The following is a 20,540-nucleotide window of genomic DNA, read 5'->3' on the forward strand; positions in this document are numbered from 1 at the left end:
TTATCTTTACTGTAATCAATTGTGGAGGAACTATTTAGATCCGTAAAAACTCTATTGCAAAGAAAAGTCCTGCATTGAACATTTTACTATTAATTACTATTACTATTAATTATGTATTATTATTATTAAATTATGTTATGATTATTAAGTAATCAGGAAAATGTACTCAATGTAGAACAATTGCTTCTGTGACTGTTATGCTATACTGTTATATATTAAATTATTAGATCATTATTACTATTACTGAAAAGCTGGATTTTACTGTTTTGAATTAAGTTGCTGATTTTGGTTAAATTATTGTTTGGTTTGTAAAAAAATTGAAATATTGTGAGAAACTACCCAAAGTTACACCATCACAATGCTTGTTTACAAAATTCTAAATGATTATTAAGTAATTACAAAAAAACAGTTTCACCTGTACTTGTAGTGTGTGCAAAAATCTATTTGTAAAGTAAAAGTACTTATAATCAGTAGTGGAAGTAGAAATATTCAGATATTTTACTAAAGTAAAATGATCAATACTGCAGTGTAAAAATACTCTGTTACAAGTAAAGGTCCTCAATTCAAAATCTTACTTAACTGACAGTACAATAGTATTGGCACCAAAATATACTTAAAGTACCACAAGTAAAAGTATTCATTATGCAGAAATGACCCATTTCAGAATCATATGTATCATATGTATGTGTTACAATTAGTGATGCATTAATACTACTTGAGTAAATGTACATTGCAACACTGCTTGTAGCTCCTGCTGTTTAAGAACTATATTGTCTGGCGGAATACTATGATGACGATGAAAATAAGGTCTTTATTATAATTGTATTATCGATTTATTGTAATTAAAACGTGTTATTCCGCCAGTGTCTCTGTGCCCCCTATGGTCGCTGTAAGACCCAGAAAGCCCGACCTCTGGCGGTTCAACCTCGTTGGTGTAGCGGTGCTGTGCGGTGGGCCGGTGGGCCTCATCACCGCGGACAGGCGGGACAAAGCACTTGTTCAGAGGCGGATTGTGAAGGAAACCGTTGTCTCTGTCTCCGCCTGGATAGGCAGCTTAGAGTCGCGACTTCAAAAGTTAAATCAAGAGGTTCACTTAAATGTTAATATAACTCGGAGACAGGTTGCTTTTTGACGGAGATAATATTATTTTCTCAACTGTTCAAAAACTTTCAGGAGGAGAGTTTTGACAGGAAACAGGGACGGGCTGTTCTTGAGTTTTTATTCCCCTTCAACGATCCTCAGGTAAGACGACATGACGTTTAAAAGTTAAAGGTGATTTTAATAGCAGTATGTAGAGTTATTCTATCTGACTAAACTTGCATTGTTGGGTTTTTATCATGTTGTTCAAAGGCGCTGCCGTTAAAGTATTTGAGTGAAAGGAGTAATGGCAGATTTGAGCAGGTGGGACCCCTCATCTCAATCACTTATCGCCAGTTAGCTAACACCGTTATTGAGTTAGCAAGAGTAGGTTACAGTTTGTTATTGGGCCTAAAGGAGTCCGTTAAAACAAAGACAATCACATCAAGGAAAACGTATCTCTATAACGGTCACGTTAGTCTATATCAACTAATATACAATCTGATGGCTTTTTGATTAAAGCAAACTGGTTTGAAACACTAGTTAACACGTTAGCCAGCGGTGGAAGAAGTACTCAAATATTTTACTTCAGTAAAAGTAGCTATACCACAGTGTAATAGTATTAGCATCAACATATACATTAAGTACCATGAGTAAAAGTACTCCTTATACAAAATGACCCATTTCAGAATAAGGTAGGCTATATAATATTACTGCATTATAATTAGTTTTGCATTAATGTATCACTAATGTTTCATCTGGTAAAGGTGCAGCTAATTTCAGCTACTTTAAACTTCTGGGCAGCTTAATCTATAATAATGCATTATAATTTATTAGTTGATTTATATTTTGTATCTATAATATCTGAAATAACTAATATTGTAGTGGAGTACAAGTATAAAGTAGCTGAATATTTAAATACTCAAGTAAAGTAAAAGTAGGCTACCTCAACATTGTACTTAATTACAGCACTTGAGTAAATGTACTTACTTACAATGCATTAACATTAACAATTAACAATGCATTAACCAACCTGCGATCAATAACAAACCAAAATCACAGCAGTCTAATGATCTTTAATCCTTCATTTTTATGTTTTCTGAAGATGATGTTAAAGTGTGTTTGTATCTTTAATAGATTGTAAACACAGGACTAAAGCAGTGAAGATGCATAAAATACTTTGTGCCAAAGTGTAACTTAAAAATTTACTTTAATAACTAATTTATGTGGTTTGCAAAATTACTATTAAGGAGAGGTTGTTTTGTTTTGTAACTAGCTCATGACTTAGGTACACCTAGCTAAAACTATTGCATTCCAGTACAGCAGCCCTGCAAAAAATACTACCTTCATGAAGGGTAGAATAGAATACCACTTTATTGTATCCCAGAGGGGAAAGCAACACAGGAACATCCAACAAACAGTATAGCCCTGTAAATACCATTGAGTATAACACACAGTTCACAAATAAAAGAATGTGCATAAAATACATAAAACAAACAATAAAATATAAAATAAAACGCTTGCTTTTGTTCAGGTTTTATGTTGATTCAACATGGTCTACCGTCATAGATATTACTGGGGCGGACAGAATATATATATATATAACAAAAAAAATCTACTTATTATAACATAATACATATCAACAACACAATCGCCAAAATGACAATTGAGTTGAATCAACATCTCTATAAAACAGTTGTTGTATTTATTTACCTTAAAAATCTACGACTGAATGCACAGCATGTTTTTTTTATGGCCCAAGACATTTTTCAGTGGGGTGTTTTTGGGCAGGAAGTCTTGGCTGACTCCTGTGTGTATGCCAGTGGGTCCCAGCCTACATCAGGCAGGGGCCTAATTGTTTTTGACAGATGTGAGACATGTGACTGTATGACTGGAATTCCATTATCAGCAGCAGATGATAGAGTCTCTGTGTTTTAGAGGAGCTCAGGCTGCGGCTGGTGGGTGTCTGACCTGACCTGTGACTGTGGTCCAAAACACTGTGCTTTCTGCCCAGCATGAAAAAGAGATTTGTTATGCAGTTTTAGACAAACACCACTGTACTACTACTGATGCTACTACTACTACTACTACTACTACTACTACTACTACTACTACTACTACTGCTACTACTACTACTACTACTACTACTGATGCTACTGTTAATCATACTATTGCTGCCACGCTACTGCTGCTGCTACAGCAAAAAGGCTTTGAGTAAAAGTACACTACACTTTATTCAGGGAATTGTCTGTTAAATAACTAAAAGGTTGCCCCCTTAAGACAGAGCAAATGTCCCAAATAAGATATTGCGGTTTTGTGGGTCTTTACAACAGTGTGCAAGACCAGGTACTGAGTCTACAGCTGCAATAAACAATTATTTTCATTATCGATTAATCTGCCAATATTTTAAAAATGATCGATTAATCATTTGGTCAATAACATGTCAAAATTGTAGTACAGAAGTACAAAACCCAAATATATTCTCTTTACTTTAATGTAAAAAAAAAAGAACTAGCAGCAAATTCTTACATTTGAGAAGCTAAAACCATCAAATGTTTAGTATTTTATTCCTAGACAAATTATTCAAACCATTGCAGCTCAATAGTCCAAACAACTGTATCTGTGATTTCTGCCTCCCAAAAATTCACACTACTGTGAAACGCTTTAGAAAGTACTTAAATTATTACAATATGGAACATGCACCGGACAAAAAGCCCATTGGGGCTCAAAAAGTTGTACTTTTCCTCATGTAATAAAGTAGAAAAAGGGCTAATAGTGTTGTGAGGCCGTTGGAGGTAGAAATTAAAGTTGTTTGGTTCTAAGTGTAATTTAATTTCTCGGAAAGGGCATGAGCCCCAGATTATTTCCTGCCAGTTATTGATATAATCAAATACTGGCAGTAGAAATTAAGACCCACTGGTTTAAGAGACAGCCTGTTGATCAACAATTAAGGACACCTGACACCGCTGTGTGCACAACATCCACCTGTCCTCCCCTCTTTCTGTCTCTTTCTCCTACCTCACTCCACTCAGGAGCAGCACAGAGGAGCCCTTGTTTGATCCTCCCTGGACAGTGCCCCAATTTTCTTCTCTGTTTTTTTACCCCGACTCCATGGCAACATTGTTCCCGTGACGAAGCAGCCTTGACTTTTGCCCCTCCTGCTCCCGAAACAAAGGCAAGAAGTTAAGGAGGGAGGGAGAGAAAGGGGGGGAGGAGAGTTGGGGGACAGGGGGATGAAGGATATGGAGAAATGAGGGAGGGAATAATGGGAAGGTGTCTGGGATGGAGGCTCTGAGGCGGGACCTCTTCTGCTGTAAGTGCCAGAGTCCCATAATGAGAGGAGAGTTATTATCGGGGACTGGAGACTGTGAGCAGTGCCAGGGACTGTCTCTCTGTCCGTCCGTCTGTATGTCTTCGTTTCTGAATGGCTGTTACCTCCCTCACAATCCCTACAAGGTGACTGAACAGTAGCAAGATGTAGATGGAAGAGATTTATTTTGTTGTTGTTGTTAAAATCACCGCCACTGGAAGACCGAGTTTAGAAAGACAGAGCACTTTGCAAATCCCATGATAATGAATGAATTAAAACTGAAAAAATTAATCAAGTGCTGCAATTAAGATGTTGATTATTTTCTGAATAAATTGATTATCGTTTTGTCTATAAAATGTAATTAAATAATAATAATAAAAGAAAAATGGCCATCAAATTTGTGACATATTCAAATAACATGGTTTATTCTAAAATCAAATATATTTACTTGTCTATTATACAAAAAAACACAATAATGCATCGTAATGTCTTATTTTGTCCAAAACCCAAAGATATTCACTTTAATATAATATAAAACAGAAAAGCAGGAAATCTCCAAAATTGAGAGGCTGAAAACAGCATTTTCTGTTATTTTTTCATGAAAGATCCTTGCAGCTTTATCAATGACAAAAGTAATCATTAGTTGCACCCCTTGGATCAATTTATTAGTTCCCCTATTATGTGGTGTTTTAACAGATGACATGCAACAGTCTGTTACGAGCACTCAGCATTCTTTCAGGCGGAGATTAGAGTTGGAAAAAAAGGAAAAGAGACATTAATGTTCGTCTCATTTTTTGTTCTCTGCAGTAACTTTGCTCTTCTGTTTACATGCCTTTTCACACAACTATGCAAGCAGCCCCCCCCCCCCCCCCCCAATGATCCATGTAGAAGAATGGGCATTGTTAAGTCGTCTAAACTGTGGCCTTAGATATCTCTCTATAAGATTTGTAACCAGAAAGAAAACAAATATTTAGCTAGAGGGCGGGATGTGAAATGTTTAAAGTCTGGCTGGACATTGTGGGGGCTGGAGAGAGACTCCTACAGCCTGTGAAGAGGCAAAAAGGAAAGTATTGTTGTTTGGCTGCGCTCCCCGTCCTGGTACCGACATCTCCAGACTGACTTTGCTGGTTCAGAGACCTCAAAGCTTAAAGTCATTCCACTAATAGTTTTATTTTCTGTTGATGTAGGAAAGTATTTCTGATTTGTTTACTTTATGATATGATAATATTATATAATATTACACAACCTGACAGAAAGAATAAAAGTGCACAAACAAGCCTAACTTGTGCACTCATAAATCACACTCCCTTGGAAATGGTAAAACATTTACACTGTTCTGTTACTAACTCGTTACCAAAGACAGTCACGCCTAACTTTCCCATATCTCCACGTAGCATTACTCATATCAGTGCTGCTGACAAACAGAGCCGGACAACTCTTCCTAGCTTTGTGCAGTACACTTTGCTCTCTCACGACTATCCACAAATTCTTTTTGCTTTGTTGTTTTTGGTTTACAGTTCAGGACAGATTTGAGCGATGTTTGACAAGCAGCACTACGAGAGTCCACCCGTCTACAGTCCTCCTTTCAGCTCGCCATCCAACAACGGCTTTGGCCCACCAGGCAGCTTGCATGCCCCTCAGAGCGATTACAACGCATACCCTCCTCCGCCTGGATCGTACTACATTGAGGACAGACCGCAGCACTTCTACAAATGGCTGTCACCTCCCGGGATAGTCAAGGCCATGATGGCTACGGTGATTGTGTTGTGTGTGGCGATATTTGCCTGCGTGGCCTCCACTCTCATGTGGGACATGCAGTATGGAATGGGAATGGGAATGGGGTACGGCAGTGGATATGGCGGAAGCAGCTATGGCTCAGGATATGGTGGTTATGGAGGTTATGGAAGTTATGGAGGAGGCTACGGCAACAGCTATGGCTCTGGCTCCTACATCTCACCTTACTCAGCCAAAACCACCATGATTGCCATGGCAGCCATTAACTTCATAGGGTCACTGGGCTTCTTCATCGCCAGCTTCTCTAAATCCAACACTGTCCACAGTAGGAAGTTCTTTCTGGCCCTGATGATAGCCAGCATCATCATGGCTGTCCTGCAAGTAAGACTCATTCACATTTCATAGTTTCCTTATGTTTGTGCTGTTCCATTAATCTGTTGTTTATAGAGTCTCCAATCACTTCATGTGGAGGAAACATAAACATGACACTGGTGAAGGGGGATTAAAGTATTAGAGGCATAACATTTATGTGATTATAGTTATAAATAGTACAGTTTTGATTTACTGATTTTCTTAATTCAATACTATACCAGAATAAGGACATTATTTTACATGGATTTTGCAGCTCTTTGTATATTTTTAAAAGAAGTCTGTACCTTTTGTTTATTTTCATATCATACACTCCGAGTGCCCGGCCCACAGAGGCATACACCAAATATTGTATACTGGACATTTGCAATGGAGTGTAAAAACTTTTAAAATTTACACCACTAGACAAAAATGAGTCTCTCCTCTCATCTCTGGTAATCTTCTATAATCCCCACTTCCTAACCAAAACAGGTCAAGTCTATTATCATCATCCAGCTAAAAGACAACATACTTAATATTTAAATCATTGCTGTAAGGCACAATAAAGCTTAAACTGGAATTCATTTTCATTCTTATCTGAATCACACATAGCACACACACAGATTGTTGATCTCTGTTTATATGTGCATTAGCAGCGTTTTCCTGCTGAAACATCTCACATTTACAGTATGTCTAATATTTCATCCCAACTTACTGTTGTAAACGACTCATTCTGTTTGAAAGGTATTTAAATGTGAATGATTTCTGAATACCAGAAGTCTAATCTGAAACAGGACTCTGTGTACTGTGTGTACAGTATAACTCTGTTCATATCCCAGTACTCTATTTGCTGAGCTGGTTTAAACACATGTTAAAGATGTTCTGCTGCTTAGTATACAGTATATATATAATACTATTGTAAATCAAAAAAGTAATAGGCACTAGTCTTTCTGGGCTCTAATATATGAGTTAAATACAGTTGCATAGAGTTTCCAGCTGACTCCCACTGATTAAGCTCCAACAAAGTACTATTACAGACAGACTAGAAAACTCTAGTTTATTTAGTAATCATCTAAATAAATCTCCTTGTTGTTCTGTTCCATTTGCACTTACAGCATGTGCAGGAAATAACTGGGATGATATGATTGCTGCTGAATGTGGGTCTTTACCTGATCTGACAGGCTTAGTCATATTTGAACTGAGGGAGGGAATGAAGAGCACTACTATAAGTCATTTTCAATTAGAGACAGAGTTTCTAATTGTAGATATCAATGATTTTTTTCCAGGGCATCATAAGCATTGTCTACATTGTCGGGGTGAACCCCATGGCCCAGGGCACCTCCAGTATGATGTACAATCCAATGCTTATGATGTGCCAGAACCTCTACCAGACCGGCTACTCACAGATGGGAGGAGTGGGAGGCTTCCCCATGTACAACCAGTATCTCTACCATTACTGCTTTGTGGACCCACAGGAGGTGTGTAGATCTAAATTCAATACAATTAATGTAATTAAAATGTCACACACCATCTGTTTTATGGACATTTTGCTGTTAGAAATGTGGGAAATGAGAGGTAATCTGGACTCACCCACACATTATATCAGTCTCCCATATTATCAGTCCTGTATTGTTTTGTCATGAAGCATTTGTTACATTTTTGGGTACATGAAGCCACAAATTTTGACATTTCTCAGAATTACCCGACACATGTGTATTTGTGTACTGTTTGTACCAGGATAAACCAGCTTTATCTTACAGCTTATCTCCTTGAGATTTTATTCTCATTTTCTTGCTTTTCTAGGGAGTTGCCATGGTGTGTGGATTCCTGGTTGTCATCGCCTTTGGTGTTGCAGCTTTCTTTGCGCATAAAACAAGAGGGAAGATCTGGCGCTACGGAAAACCAAACATCTACTGGGAAGAGCCTCTTGTTGGCGGGAAGGCCTCAGAGGGCAGAGACGTAGAGGAATGGGTGAGAGATAACAGGATGGTAGTCACAGTTTTTATTTAATTATTTTAATTGGTGCAAAGGGCAGTACATAAAACAGAGGTAGTGACATACAATACATAGGAATAGACAGAAACAGGAATATAGACGAAACAGAACAAAACAAAGTCACAGTTTAATAAGGTTGTGTTGACATGGGATTTACAAAGAAAAATCACTTTTCCAACCTTATCCTTAACTGACCTTGAGTTTTTGCATGCACAGCTTGCAGTCAAATGAACTGGGTCACAGAGGGTTTAAATCCAGCCTAAGGAAAGTTGATGGAATACAATGTTCACAGAAGGATTTGATAAGATGATGAAATGATCAACTACGGTGTTTTTTTCTCCATCGAAGGTTCTGCTACCAAAACTGATTGACATGCGTTTCCCCATCTGTTACTAAATATGCTACATGCCAAATTAGTTTCCAACCATTTTTTTTACAATGCAAAGGAGGTACTGTAAGAAGTTAGATCATCAGTGAGGTAGTCATCCTGCTTAGGTAGTCATCACTTATAAACATAGGTTAGGTGACTGTGGTGATGCAGATTCAGTAAATTGCATATTCCCGAGGTTGGTTTGTCACTTGTTGCTGTTTTTTACAAAATATGTCCTGATGTTGTTGACAAGTTCAAACCTCTCATATGTTTTCATTGTTTATCTTTGTGAGTTGAAAGTCCAAAGTAGCATCATATACAGATCTTTATGAGTTTATAGGATCCAGCATGGAAATGGTCATATGACTCTATACTCTGACTGAGTAGCATTATTCAAGGTCAGAGCTGATAGCAGTCAGGGATTGTTTGCTCATGCTCTACTACCTGGTTTCACTCTGAGTAATCATTAACCACCTGTGAAGATAGTAAGCAGGGAGGAGGTTTCTAGAGAGCCTGCCTTTAGGTTTTTAACTGTCAACTTAGCTAGTCACATGATACTGTTACCTGAGATATGGGTTAATTATTGACTCGACCTGCCACTTTTCAAATGATGCCTGTTTCAATGACAATGTGCTCTTACATTTGTGTTTCTGGAGTGCCTACTAACACGCAAACTGGGAAATAAAAAGCCAGTTTCTTGTGGGCTGCCTCGATCTGAAAACATGGGATTCACAAGATTTGGCTTCACTTTTTATGTCACATGCAGGCTCATTAGAATATACCGCCCCCCATCTGAGAATCTCCACCCACAGCTTGAGAACTACCATCGCAATTTTCTCGCAAGCCAATCAGAACAAACAGGGCTTTTGTCGGGAGGGGGGCTTAAAGAGTCGAGCGCTAATGCGGAGCGTTTCAGATAGAGACAGAGTATATTCAGACGGACAGTATGAGAACAATTATGTGTTTATTGAACATTAAAGTATGCAAACAGGTTCTAGTAGAAACTCAGAATACAAGTGTGGACCTGAAAATGATCATTATTGTCATAATGTGCACCAACAGGGTAGTTTGCAATTCTGTAAACTAGGTTTAAAACCCCAGCACATATGTACACTTTTTTTGTTATCAAGTTTTTATTGTTTTGCATCTTAAGACAGGGTATGTAGAATGTCCACATCCAATGTTTGTTCAACATTGTGCAGGGGACAAGAACACAAATCCATACATGCACCCACATGACATACAGTACATGCATGCGAATCGAAAGTCAAAAAAATGCAATTAAATAATAAAAAGCACAATTACCTGAAGTAGACAATTATTAAAATATATATATATATATTGCTAGTTGACCTTTTCCTCTCACCCATCTATTCGACCATGCTTACTGACAGTGATAAGTCTTGCACACCTCATTTAAAGAGAGTGCAGTAAGTGTAAGTAGTTTACTTAAAGGAATCAGTAGTACTAGCTTGAGCTGCGAGTCTCACTTATCACTTATCTTTTGCACTGACATGTACTTAGCAACAAAAGCACTAAACAGACATGGTGTTATATTGGATTATATTGAGCTGTTTGTTTTTGAGAGTGCTTGTCATTGCCTAGAACATGGCATCATGCACACAGAGGTGTACAGGCAGAGCAGAGCAGACGAGACAAGCCTAGAGTGAATCCTATGACTAACACTAGTGTCGAATAATGGAGCCATGCACACTGATGTCATCAGACTTATTGTAGGTACAGTAATGATGATCATCATTTAGAAGTTTCTTTATATTCTTGATGTAAATACAGCTGCAAACAAGAGTAAGAGATATGTTTTGGATTATAAAGGTTGGTGAAAAGAGTTTCAAAGGAATATAAATCTTAGAAGATTTGATGTGTTTGATTTGATTTGATTCATTACAATCAGATCATTGTTTATTCAAGCAAGTCAGTCTCAAAGATTAAAACTTGTATGTTGGTAGGAATATATTTGTCTCTTGCACCGTGATGACTGAATTTTTTACAAAAGCAGGCCAAAATCTGCCGTAATTGTATATTAACTACATATTTCATCTTTGTAACAGCCTCAATAACCCCCTGTCATCATTTCCCTCAGATTTCTAATGTTCCACAATGCATTTCTTTTCCCTTCGTTGCTGCGCTACCTGTATACTGTATCTGTGCCACAAAATGAGTCATCAGGCTTGTTTGGCTCATTTAAACACAAGGCCAGTGACTAAGTCTATGGCTGTGGTTGGTCTGAGATTGGACCCATCTCTGTTGCTGAGCTCTGAGAGGCCTGCCTTGCTCTGATGACCTCACACACTGGTCTCATTCAGCTCGCCCAGGGGGGGCTGCATTGTGTCTGCTGCATGAGGTCATCACAGTCGATTTCTGCACGGCTGTCTGTGCTGGAAACACTGAAGTGTTGCCCAGTAGAATAAAAGCATCCTGGGCTAGTTTCATAGATAGATGTGGATTGAAACAATCAAGCAATAGTATAACATTTAACACATGTAATATGTAAAGAAACACAATTTTGTTGCACCATGAATAACAAAGATTTTGTAATAATATCTTCCAAAGTGGTATCCCTGGTCTGGCTGATGAGGGTTATTGTTTACCACCATTGCTTGTCATTAAGTGTCTTTTAGTGAAAGACACTGGTTGACCTGCTTATCTACTGCTGTCTTGCCAGCTCGACTTGCCCTTACAGATGTTGCAGTCCATGGTCGGCGTGTGGCTCTTATGATTTGAAAATTGCAGCATTCACTCTATTTTCTCTTTTAAATATGTCAATCACTGCTGCACAGTAAAACTTAATGTAAATATTTCCTCACTAACTTTTGCAAAGCACAAGTGCATCATCTTTGTTGAAGCACATTCCTGTAATTGAAAGTGTTTTTTGGTATTCAAGTAGAAACCTTTACCCTTTTCCATCATGACTCTTCTTGCGACCTCTCCCTCCCTTTAGCATGCCTGCCTGCTTATCTTTCCTCGTTCTTCCCTCTTCAACATCCACACCTTCTCCCTGTCTCTCTCTATCTTTGCCTTCATGCTTTTCTTCACCAGGTCCCATTATTACTGTGCTTACACACTCTGCTCACAGCCCAGCAGCCGCTGTGCTGCACACTGAGAGGGCATTGTTGGGATTCCTACATAAAGTGCAGTCTTCAAATGTGGTTCTCCTGCAGCTGCAAGAAGAGCAGCTCTCCCCAGGCACCCAGGCACTCCACCCACCATGATTATTGTTTTTCGGGGGCTAGGCTGATGCTCCTGCACTGTGAGGAATTTAGGAGGTTGCTCAGTAATGTACTGTAATGTTTTTTAGGGTTGTATATATTTGAGAAATAGTCAATTCTCACCTTCTCACGCAGGACTGTTGCGGAAATACATTATAGACATGTACATGAAATAGTAATGCTTTCTTGTGCAGGTGCAGTCGATGTTAGATGTCTTATTTCAAATGAATATATCCAGAAATATGCATTTTCAAAAGTAACATCGCCCCAAACATTTTCAGTGCTATTTCAAGTACAAAGGCAGAAACTGTGCGCCTGCTTAATTTAAAACCTACTTCCTTATTTATACAATTTATTATTTGAACTTTAGTCTCCTTTTTGTTGCGTTTTAGAAGCCTCACTCCTCTTTGTGTTGCTACATTTAAAAAACAACCATGTTTTCTACTTACTTTAAGTCCGTTAGCTTCCATGTAGCAGAGAAACAGTGAGAGTTTAAAGTTTGGACTCAACTGCTTTGTGTAGAGCTTGTGTAAAAGACATCTAATGATTGACATACTTACTGGACCTGGTGGAAGTGGCAGAAACAGTGACCACCCCTGAGGCCTTCATTGTGAGGAATTCCCTCATGCAGGCTTTCTGAGCTCTCAGGAAGGACTTGAAAATACAGATTATGGGGAATTTATTTACATGACACACACAGTTTCCTTTTGTTTGAAGTAAAAAAAAGGAGGAGCATATCCGTTCCAGGTGTTTACAATGACATAAGACAATAGAAAGAAGTGAAAGCAAAGCTGGAATTATTGTCAGACATTTTTGGGTAAATATTTTATCCTTATGACTGATCTTTTGAGGTTATGAGGTCATAAACAGTCTTAAAATATGGGAAAACTTGAGAGCATACTTCAAACAAGAAACTTTCTATCCATATATCCATTTATTTATGTTTAGTGTTGGGTTTATTTTTACAATTAGCCTGAAGCCATTCTTCTTTTTCTTTTCTCTTGACCTTTTCAAGCACGGTGAACAAAACAGGTAACCCTCATTTTGCTGAGCAATTCGACTGTGTTGTCCAATTACATTCCTGACTGCTCTTTCAAACTTTAAGCACTAATTACCATACTCATGTCTCTGGTGAAGACATACCTTTTCCTTTCTCCTAAAGTTAGGACGTAAGGACAAGAGGGGAAAAAAACTGTTTCTTTAACAGGATGTCAGTCCTACAATTAGCCTGTAGCGTGGCCTGCTCTTTGTGAGTGCTTTAGTTGTTTGTTTGTGTTTGCTGAGTCGGATCCTTCTGTTTTTTCCTGCCTGCTGTAGGTGAACAATGTGGAGGAAAGCCGCAGTGTTCAGGACGCCCCTACCCTGCTGGTGTCAGAGAAGGGAGCCGGGCTGCTCAACGCCTCAGCGAACAGTGTCATCTCCTTCCCCCCGGCCAAGGTGGACAGCAGCTCCTATAATGAAGACACCTACGACAACAACGAGTGGGTGAACCCGTATTCTCAGTTCAGAATTCTACATACTAATTAGATGAAGCACGTTTTCTAAACAATTTCTTGACGTGCCAGTGAAACAAAGGTTAGAGTGTCTTCATCTTCTATACTGTGATGTCTTTATGAGTGAAATTAAATATGTGTGCGCCGTTTTATGGGAGGGATTTAAATTCCATCCCTTGATTGGTTGGCTCAAAAGTGGGTGTTGTTTTGCAAACACCACGATATAGAGCTGTAGAGAGGCATGAAGGAGTTGTAGAGGACTACTGGCTTCCACCTACACCTCACTCACCTGTGTTGTTAGATCAGGAGGAAGAGAACGAGAGACAAATGACAGGAAAAAACACAGGCTCATTTAAAAAATGTAAACAAAGTTTTTCATTCAATAACTTTATTTGTACCCATTGGGGGGGGAAATGGGTTTTACAGCGGTGGGACATTTAGCACACGTAAAACACAGGGCCCATAAATACAATACTAATGCCAATAATCCTAAACTAATAATTTAGGAGAGACATGGCAGAGGGTATAAAGGAGTGTTTAAATGTATTGGTTTTAGCGAGTAGAAGTCGGAGGAGGACTCCAGATGTCAGCAACTGAAACTATTGATGTAAAGGATGGGAACAATCAGACAGGATGGATTTCTTATATAACTTTGTTGTACAGTAAAGATCCTGCAAAGTTTGCTGTACACTGCCGGTTATTCTGCTGCAGACATTGACCACCTTATCGAGTACATTCAACATACAAAATATTAATTAAACATTTTCACCAGGGTCCTGTCGACCTGGAATTTAGTTTCCGGAGACAAAAGATGATATCCATCATATCACTCTGCTACAAGAGCACGGTCATATGATGAGTGAGGTTATCAAGTTGCCCCAAATCACATTTGATTTTGATAAATGTACATATACGCCCCTGAATTCAAGATGAGTTGTCAAAAATATTCTAATGTTTTACAGGCAGAGAAAAGAGAGGCGTTGTAAGACAACAATTCTCAGAATGATTTGTTTTGATATTTGGCACATCAGAGCTTGTAAAATATTTTATTTGACCGTTTCTTTCATAAATATTTAAGCTGTGAATGTCTTTCCAATTGGACAGATGTGAGGAAAGTCCAATATCAGAAACGAAACTAGCTGCAACATTTGACTCTGTACACTGTATAGATTCCACACAAACAATGAACCTCTAAACATGGGACTTACTCAAGCAATATCTAATCACTGCTCTGACCCACAAAATGAGCTCTGTTTGTGACCTTTGAGCCCTGGTTGGATTAACTTTCCCTTGTTTTTTTCCCCCTCATGTTCATTAAAATCTCAGGAAGGGAAACGGCAGGATGTTTGTGAACAAATGTATTTGCTTTTCTCCAAAAGCTAGAAATGATTTCTCAAGCATCTTGTTTTTGTTTGCATTATTATCCTCAAGGCTGCAGTGTGTGTGACGAAGTGTACATTGCACAGTTTCTCAACATCTCAGTACCTTTTGAAAAAATCAAGCCCAGCTCGTATCAGAAACATGCTCTGAATGACCTGATAAGGTGGACTGCACTGCATCTTATGTAGCAGGATTTAGATTTGGTTCAAAGTACAGAATATTATTAATATTTTTATGATTTCCTCTCTCACAAAGTAAAAATAGCTGGCAGTGCTCTGTTGTTGACATTGTGCAGCCTTTTTTGTAAGAACTGGTAATATCTGCACCGCTGGATTTGGATTCCTTTACAAATCCCCACAGATCTACAAAATTGAGCTTGTTTCCTGTTTCACGTTATTAAAAAGCTGTACCTGCTTCCTGGTCACTGAGGGCTCTCCACATGGCACAGAGTCAAATTGTAGGGTGTGAGCAACAGTAACCATTAGCGGTGTTTACCTTCCTCCATATGGTATCTGTCTGGGCCATATCTGTTAATATTTGTTTTCGTTAGGCACTGTCTTATATTATACCTTTACTTAAGTTGTTATTTGGGTCATGATGTTCTTTTTGCATAAATTGGTTTATATGGTCAAGGGCATAATTTCCACTGGGAATTGGGAAATATTCCTCAATTCCCCCCACCACACACACACACACACACACACACACACACACACACACAGAGTTTCCATTTCATTTGCTCAGTGGGATTTTTAGTGCGCTTGTTACGTTTTATCGTAAAAATCAATACAGCATAGTATTGCAATATCGCAAATACAAATGAAACTTTTTAGTAACAATTGCTTTTCCGGTCCACTATCGCACACTTTTTTTTAAATCGCAATCGGATCCAATCGTGACTTAAGTATCCTATCATTATAATACGTATAATGATGTGAGTGATTCCAAACCCCTGGAGACAGTGAAAGACACCAAACTAATTGTTGCTTCCAGTCACCTCCCTAACCACTTTGAATAATATCTCTTCAACAAAATCGTGGTCCTGATGCTGTTTTGTGATCAAGACTTTCTCATTATTATTATCAACTTTTGTGTGGATGCCAGTCATTGCAGATTTTTTCATGTTTATGTTGCTGTCCTGCAGGAACTCAGACAGGACCACCAGCAGACCATCAGAAGCCTTCTCCCACGGAGGAAGAACCAGCTCCAGCCCTTCAGAGGAAACCAGCGGGGGCCGCAAACCCTCTGCCAACCGAGGCAAGAGACGCAGACGTAACCCAGAGATGGATGAGTCTCAGTATGAGACAGAGTACACCACAGGAGGAGAAACGGGCAATGAACTTGACGGAGAAGAGTGGGAAAAGTGAGAATGTACTATTGTTTCTCTGTGCAGCTCATACTTTGTCTGGATTAGAGATGGAAATGTCATTATCTAAAAACACAGAATTTAGATTGCAGTCGCTCCCGCAGGACCAGACCTAAATTCTTTCATTTAAATGAAATGAATTACTGTAAGCTCAGAGAATCAAGCTCACATAATAGTGACATAATAGAACATCTTTTGGATAGAAGTACAGAATAGTAAATAACAGATGCTTTAACCGCAAAAGCGTGGAAAAGGGTTCAGTCTGTCCAGGAGAGTTAATCCTCTTAGGCATGCCAGTTCACATGGGCTGTACTCAGGAATAATGAGAGAATTGGGCCAAAGGTACAAAACATGGGAGTAAATGTAGTTTATGAGAGAGCAGTTATATTTGGCTGTGGTTCAATCCACCCACAGTATTCCTCCTTGACGTGTGCACTGCGTTCCTGTGGTTCAGTAGTAAACCTGAACCTCGGTGAAGGTCGTATGGTGAGATGTTCTTGTGCACGAACATTCAACATGTTTTTGTGTCTTTCTAGACTCTTAGAAATAAGGGTTTGAAAAGAGTTCTTCCTAAAGGGCTGAGGTTATACCCAGAACCATTTGCTACTGAAACAACTTGAAGAAAGGGTTCTTTAAAGGTTGTAAGACTAACAGTTCCATTAAGAACCCTTTTCACCCAAAGAACCCTTATTGAAACAAAGAGTTCTTCAATAATTGTTGAAAGCATGGTTGTTAAAAGATCCTCCCAGCTGACACCCCCCAAAAACTGTGATTGTGAACAATGAGTGTTGTGGGTTGCACTGGACCACATCAGTCCGGCCCTTTAATTAGCCGTTTGAAGCCTAAGTCAGCTGGATATGGTTCCCATGGCCACATGCTGACATGTTAAAGTAAAACCAATGTTAGGGGGATAGGGTTACCCTAACCACAATATACTGTATAGGATTCAATAATTGTTTGCCTTCATCTGTAGAATACAATATGGTTCTTCGTAGAACCCTCAGAAGAAAAGAGGGTTTTCTGTGAAACCTTTGTGAAATGCTATTTTAGAGCCCCATTTGTGGGTTCTTGATGAAACCCTTGGAATTTAAAGGGTTCTCTGTAGAACCCCATGGGTGGGTTCTTGTTAGCACCCTTAGAAACCACAGGTGGTTCTAGGCATTACATTACAGATTCTACTAGGAACCAAAAGGGTTCTCCTATGGGAACTAGCCGAAAATTCCTATATTGTTCTGGTTAGCACCTCATTTCTAAGACTATAGTGACTGATGTAGGTTCATCTCTGATGCTGATTTTAACTCCTTTTTTCCCCTTTCGCCCCTCCTGCTCCCCCTCCAGTACGTACCCAGATATAACATCTGCTGCTCAGCGTCATGACTATAAGAGAGAGTTTGATGCCGACCTCAGGGACTACAAGCGCATGTGTGCTGAGATGGACGACATTAACGATCAGTTGAACAAACTCAGCCGGCAGCTGGACACAATGGATGAGACCTCTGCCAAATACCAGGTCAGATACACACAGTGCTCACCTAAACTCACAAGACAAGCATGTATGAGCCTAAATTACAAATCATGAATGCAATATCCAACTCTGGGTGGAGATGAATAAATAAGCCATGAATAAAGAACATATAATTCTTGTGTAGCATATGAACACTGGAGATCCTCAGTTGGCATCAAAATGTTATACTGAAATAGAAGTTTCTTTTAACGTTCAGTTTTATATGTGAGGGACATGGGAACATAACACAGGTTTTTTTTTCTCATTTTTCCACAGGCTGTTGCAGAGGAATATAATCAGTTGAAGGATCTGAAGCAGGTGAGGAGACGTCTCTGATGATACATTTTATAAACTAAACTCCATAATAGTGCAGATTATTATAATCGTTTTATTTTGTCAGTCCAAACTCACAATTAATAGATTATCAAAATGTGGGATTATTGTCTCTTAATTTGACTAATTGTTGCAGCTCTACTCTTTCAAGACTTATTCAAACATTGCAGTTATTTGTGGACACATTAAAATCTTAACATAAACGCTAGAAAATGTTACCTCATTTAGCTTTCATTGAATTCTTTTGTTTTCCTTTACAGTCTATCATAGAGCTTGTATTACTTTGTCTTTAGAGCAGAAGAGATAACATTTCCCATGTCGTATTAATAATACTCTAGTATTATTCAAATAACTTGTGCTTGTATGCTCTGTTTTGTATTATTGAATGAGTGTCTGGTGCTCTCCCTGCTCTGTAGACATCAGACTACCAGGCTAAGAAGAAAGAGTGTCGCAGCCTGAGACACAAGCTGTTCCACATCAAACGCATCGTGAAGGACTACGACAAGAATCACTGATGAACCCACTGAGTCCTGACACTCAGCAAACACTCACATACACACAGGCTAAGATACACTCCAAAACAAAAGACTCATGTGATATGCCGAGACCAAAGTTACCTGTACAGAACCAACACACACACACACACACACACACACACACACACACATATAGGGAACATACTGTATGTTAATAATAATGCTCTTGATCAGTTAAGTATAAAAAACAACATTTTTTTGTAAGAAAATAGAAGCAGTGCGCTCAGCTGTAGCCACTTCCACAGCAAACACTGCCCTTTCTCTAAAGATTCAGCTCAGTGGTTTGCAGTGTTCAGTCACTTGTGAGGAGCAGAGGGTGTGGGGAAATGTCATTTGAAAGTCAACTTACCGTCAGTCTCCTGGGATAACACTGTGCTCGGGCTCTGTTTGCTCTCCAACTTTCCTTTGTGTTATCTCCACAGATTAGAGGTGGAGCAGTATTGTAGAGAAAGTAGTAATGGGTGAGATGGGTTGCTGGGATAGTTTTGTGAGTAGTTATGCAGTTTCTTTAACCCTTGGCATGCCGTTATCTTTGTCACAAATTAACTTTAGTTGTGCTTTTCTCATCTTCTGAGTCTGCCGGGACCGTGTGTCTTCACTGGCTTTTCTAAGACTAAGATTTTTATACTGATTATCATAGCTGCAGTGACACCAAAAAGGGGACAGACTGGCCGTTGAGATATGTGTGAAATTGTTTTATTGTATATACTTTTAATAAATCCTGTTCATACTATGTACCAAGAACACATTTACAGTTATGTATCTGTCTATTAGATTCAGCAGATATCTTAGCATTTGTGATGACATTATCTATTACTTGTACATACTAAAGACCCATGGTGGCTTGTTTTTTAATCATTCAAAATGTGTTTAAGCTATGCAAATGAGTAACATCCAGACTGTTTTTATATATTTTTATCATGCTCCTCAGCAAACTGGAAAACACTGTTTCTGTCACTGTCTATAAGCTACTCACATCTTTTCATTTGATTCTTTGCCAATGAAAAATGACCATCTGCTGATTCCATGTGTGATAATTTATGTATTAATCCACTTGATGTGCAAAGTGTTCGGATCTCGTGTGCATTATAAAATTGTTCAGACACCCTTTTGATTTGTCATGCATTTGTATTTTCTACAAAGAACATTGTTGTTATTTTACAAACCATTTGCAAACCATTTATTTTTGTATGAATTTATTTTCTTTGATGCCATTACAACCATTTTTGTAACTGTGTACTTCCATAAGGTATGATGTCTAAAAAAGTATTGAGTTCAATAATAATAAACATTTCTAATTCTCTTAAAATTAGATAAACATGGCTCATATTTGTTCCACTTCCATGTTTTGCTGACCCTGCTGATTTGCAGATATCTGCAGCTTTGTGCATCTGCAGCGAGCGTCCAGCAGGGAGAGCAGGAAGACTTCAGGGAGCACTGTTGATCCAATCACAGTCAGTTTAAGGTAAGCTGTTGCTGCCCTCTTTTGGTCTTTTTAAAAACCTTTTCCTAGAGCTATTCAGACCAGTATTTGTTGTGTCCCAATTCTTACACACTAATTGTATACTGTATGCGTTTCTATTACTGTTTCTGCAGTGCAATTGAAAAACTACGGAAATGATAGAAAACACAAGTCACATAATGCGACTTCGGATTGCCACTACCAATAAAACTTTGCAAAGAGAAAGCAGAATAAAATACTTACATTACTCTATATTATATTACTTATATCTTTCAGGAACTGTTTCACCACCGTATGCAATTTATTTGACATTTTTATCAGCTGTGTGAAGTGCCTCTGCTTCCTTTTATTCCTCCATTATCTGTCTGGCAGGTCGGTCTCAGTGTCCTTTTCTGAATCGAGGAT

The 20,540-nt window shown here is 38.7% G+C and overlaps 1 protein-coding gene across 3 annotated transcripts; it reads left to right on the forward strand.

Moving 5' to 3' along the window:
* The first annotated feature begins 953 nt into the window (after positions 1-953).
* LOC115007601 (occludin) lies at positions 954-19,783 on the forward strand. Of its 3 annotated transcripts, XM_029430540.1 has the most exons (10): positions 954-1,242; positions 4,110-4,252; positions 5,905-6,502; positions 7,756-7,947; positions 8,273-8,440; positions 13,379-13,542; positions 16,079-16,297; positions 17,639-17,810; positions 18,081-18,122; positions 18,554-18,652. In XM_029430540.1, the coding sequence occupies exons 3-10, from the start codon at positions 5,924-5,926 to the stop codon at positions 18,650-18,652; spliced, it is 1,635 nt and encodes a 544-aa protein (XP_029286400.1). In that variant the 5' UTR covers positions 954-1,242; positions 4,110-4,252; positions 5,905-5,923. The 3 variants fall into 3 exon arrangements, with proteins under 3 accessions (XP_029286400.1, XP_029286398.1, XP_029286399.1); XM_029430538.1 differs by lacking the exon at positions 4,110-4,252; XM_029430539.1 differs by lacking the exons at positions 954-1,242; positions 4,110-4,252 and having other exon boundaries at positions 5,924-6,502; positions 18,554-19,783.
* Positions 19,784-20,540: the final 757 nt, after the last annotated feature.

Source organism: Cottoperca gobio, chromosome 4, assembly GCF_900634415.1.
Source record: "Cottoperca gobio chromosome 4, fCotGob3.1, whole genome shotgun sequence".
NCBI classification, from domain to species: Eukaryota; Metazoa; Chordata; class Actinopteri; order Perciformes; family Bovichtidae; genus Cottoperca; species Cottoperca gobio.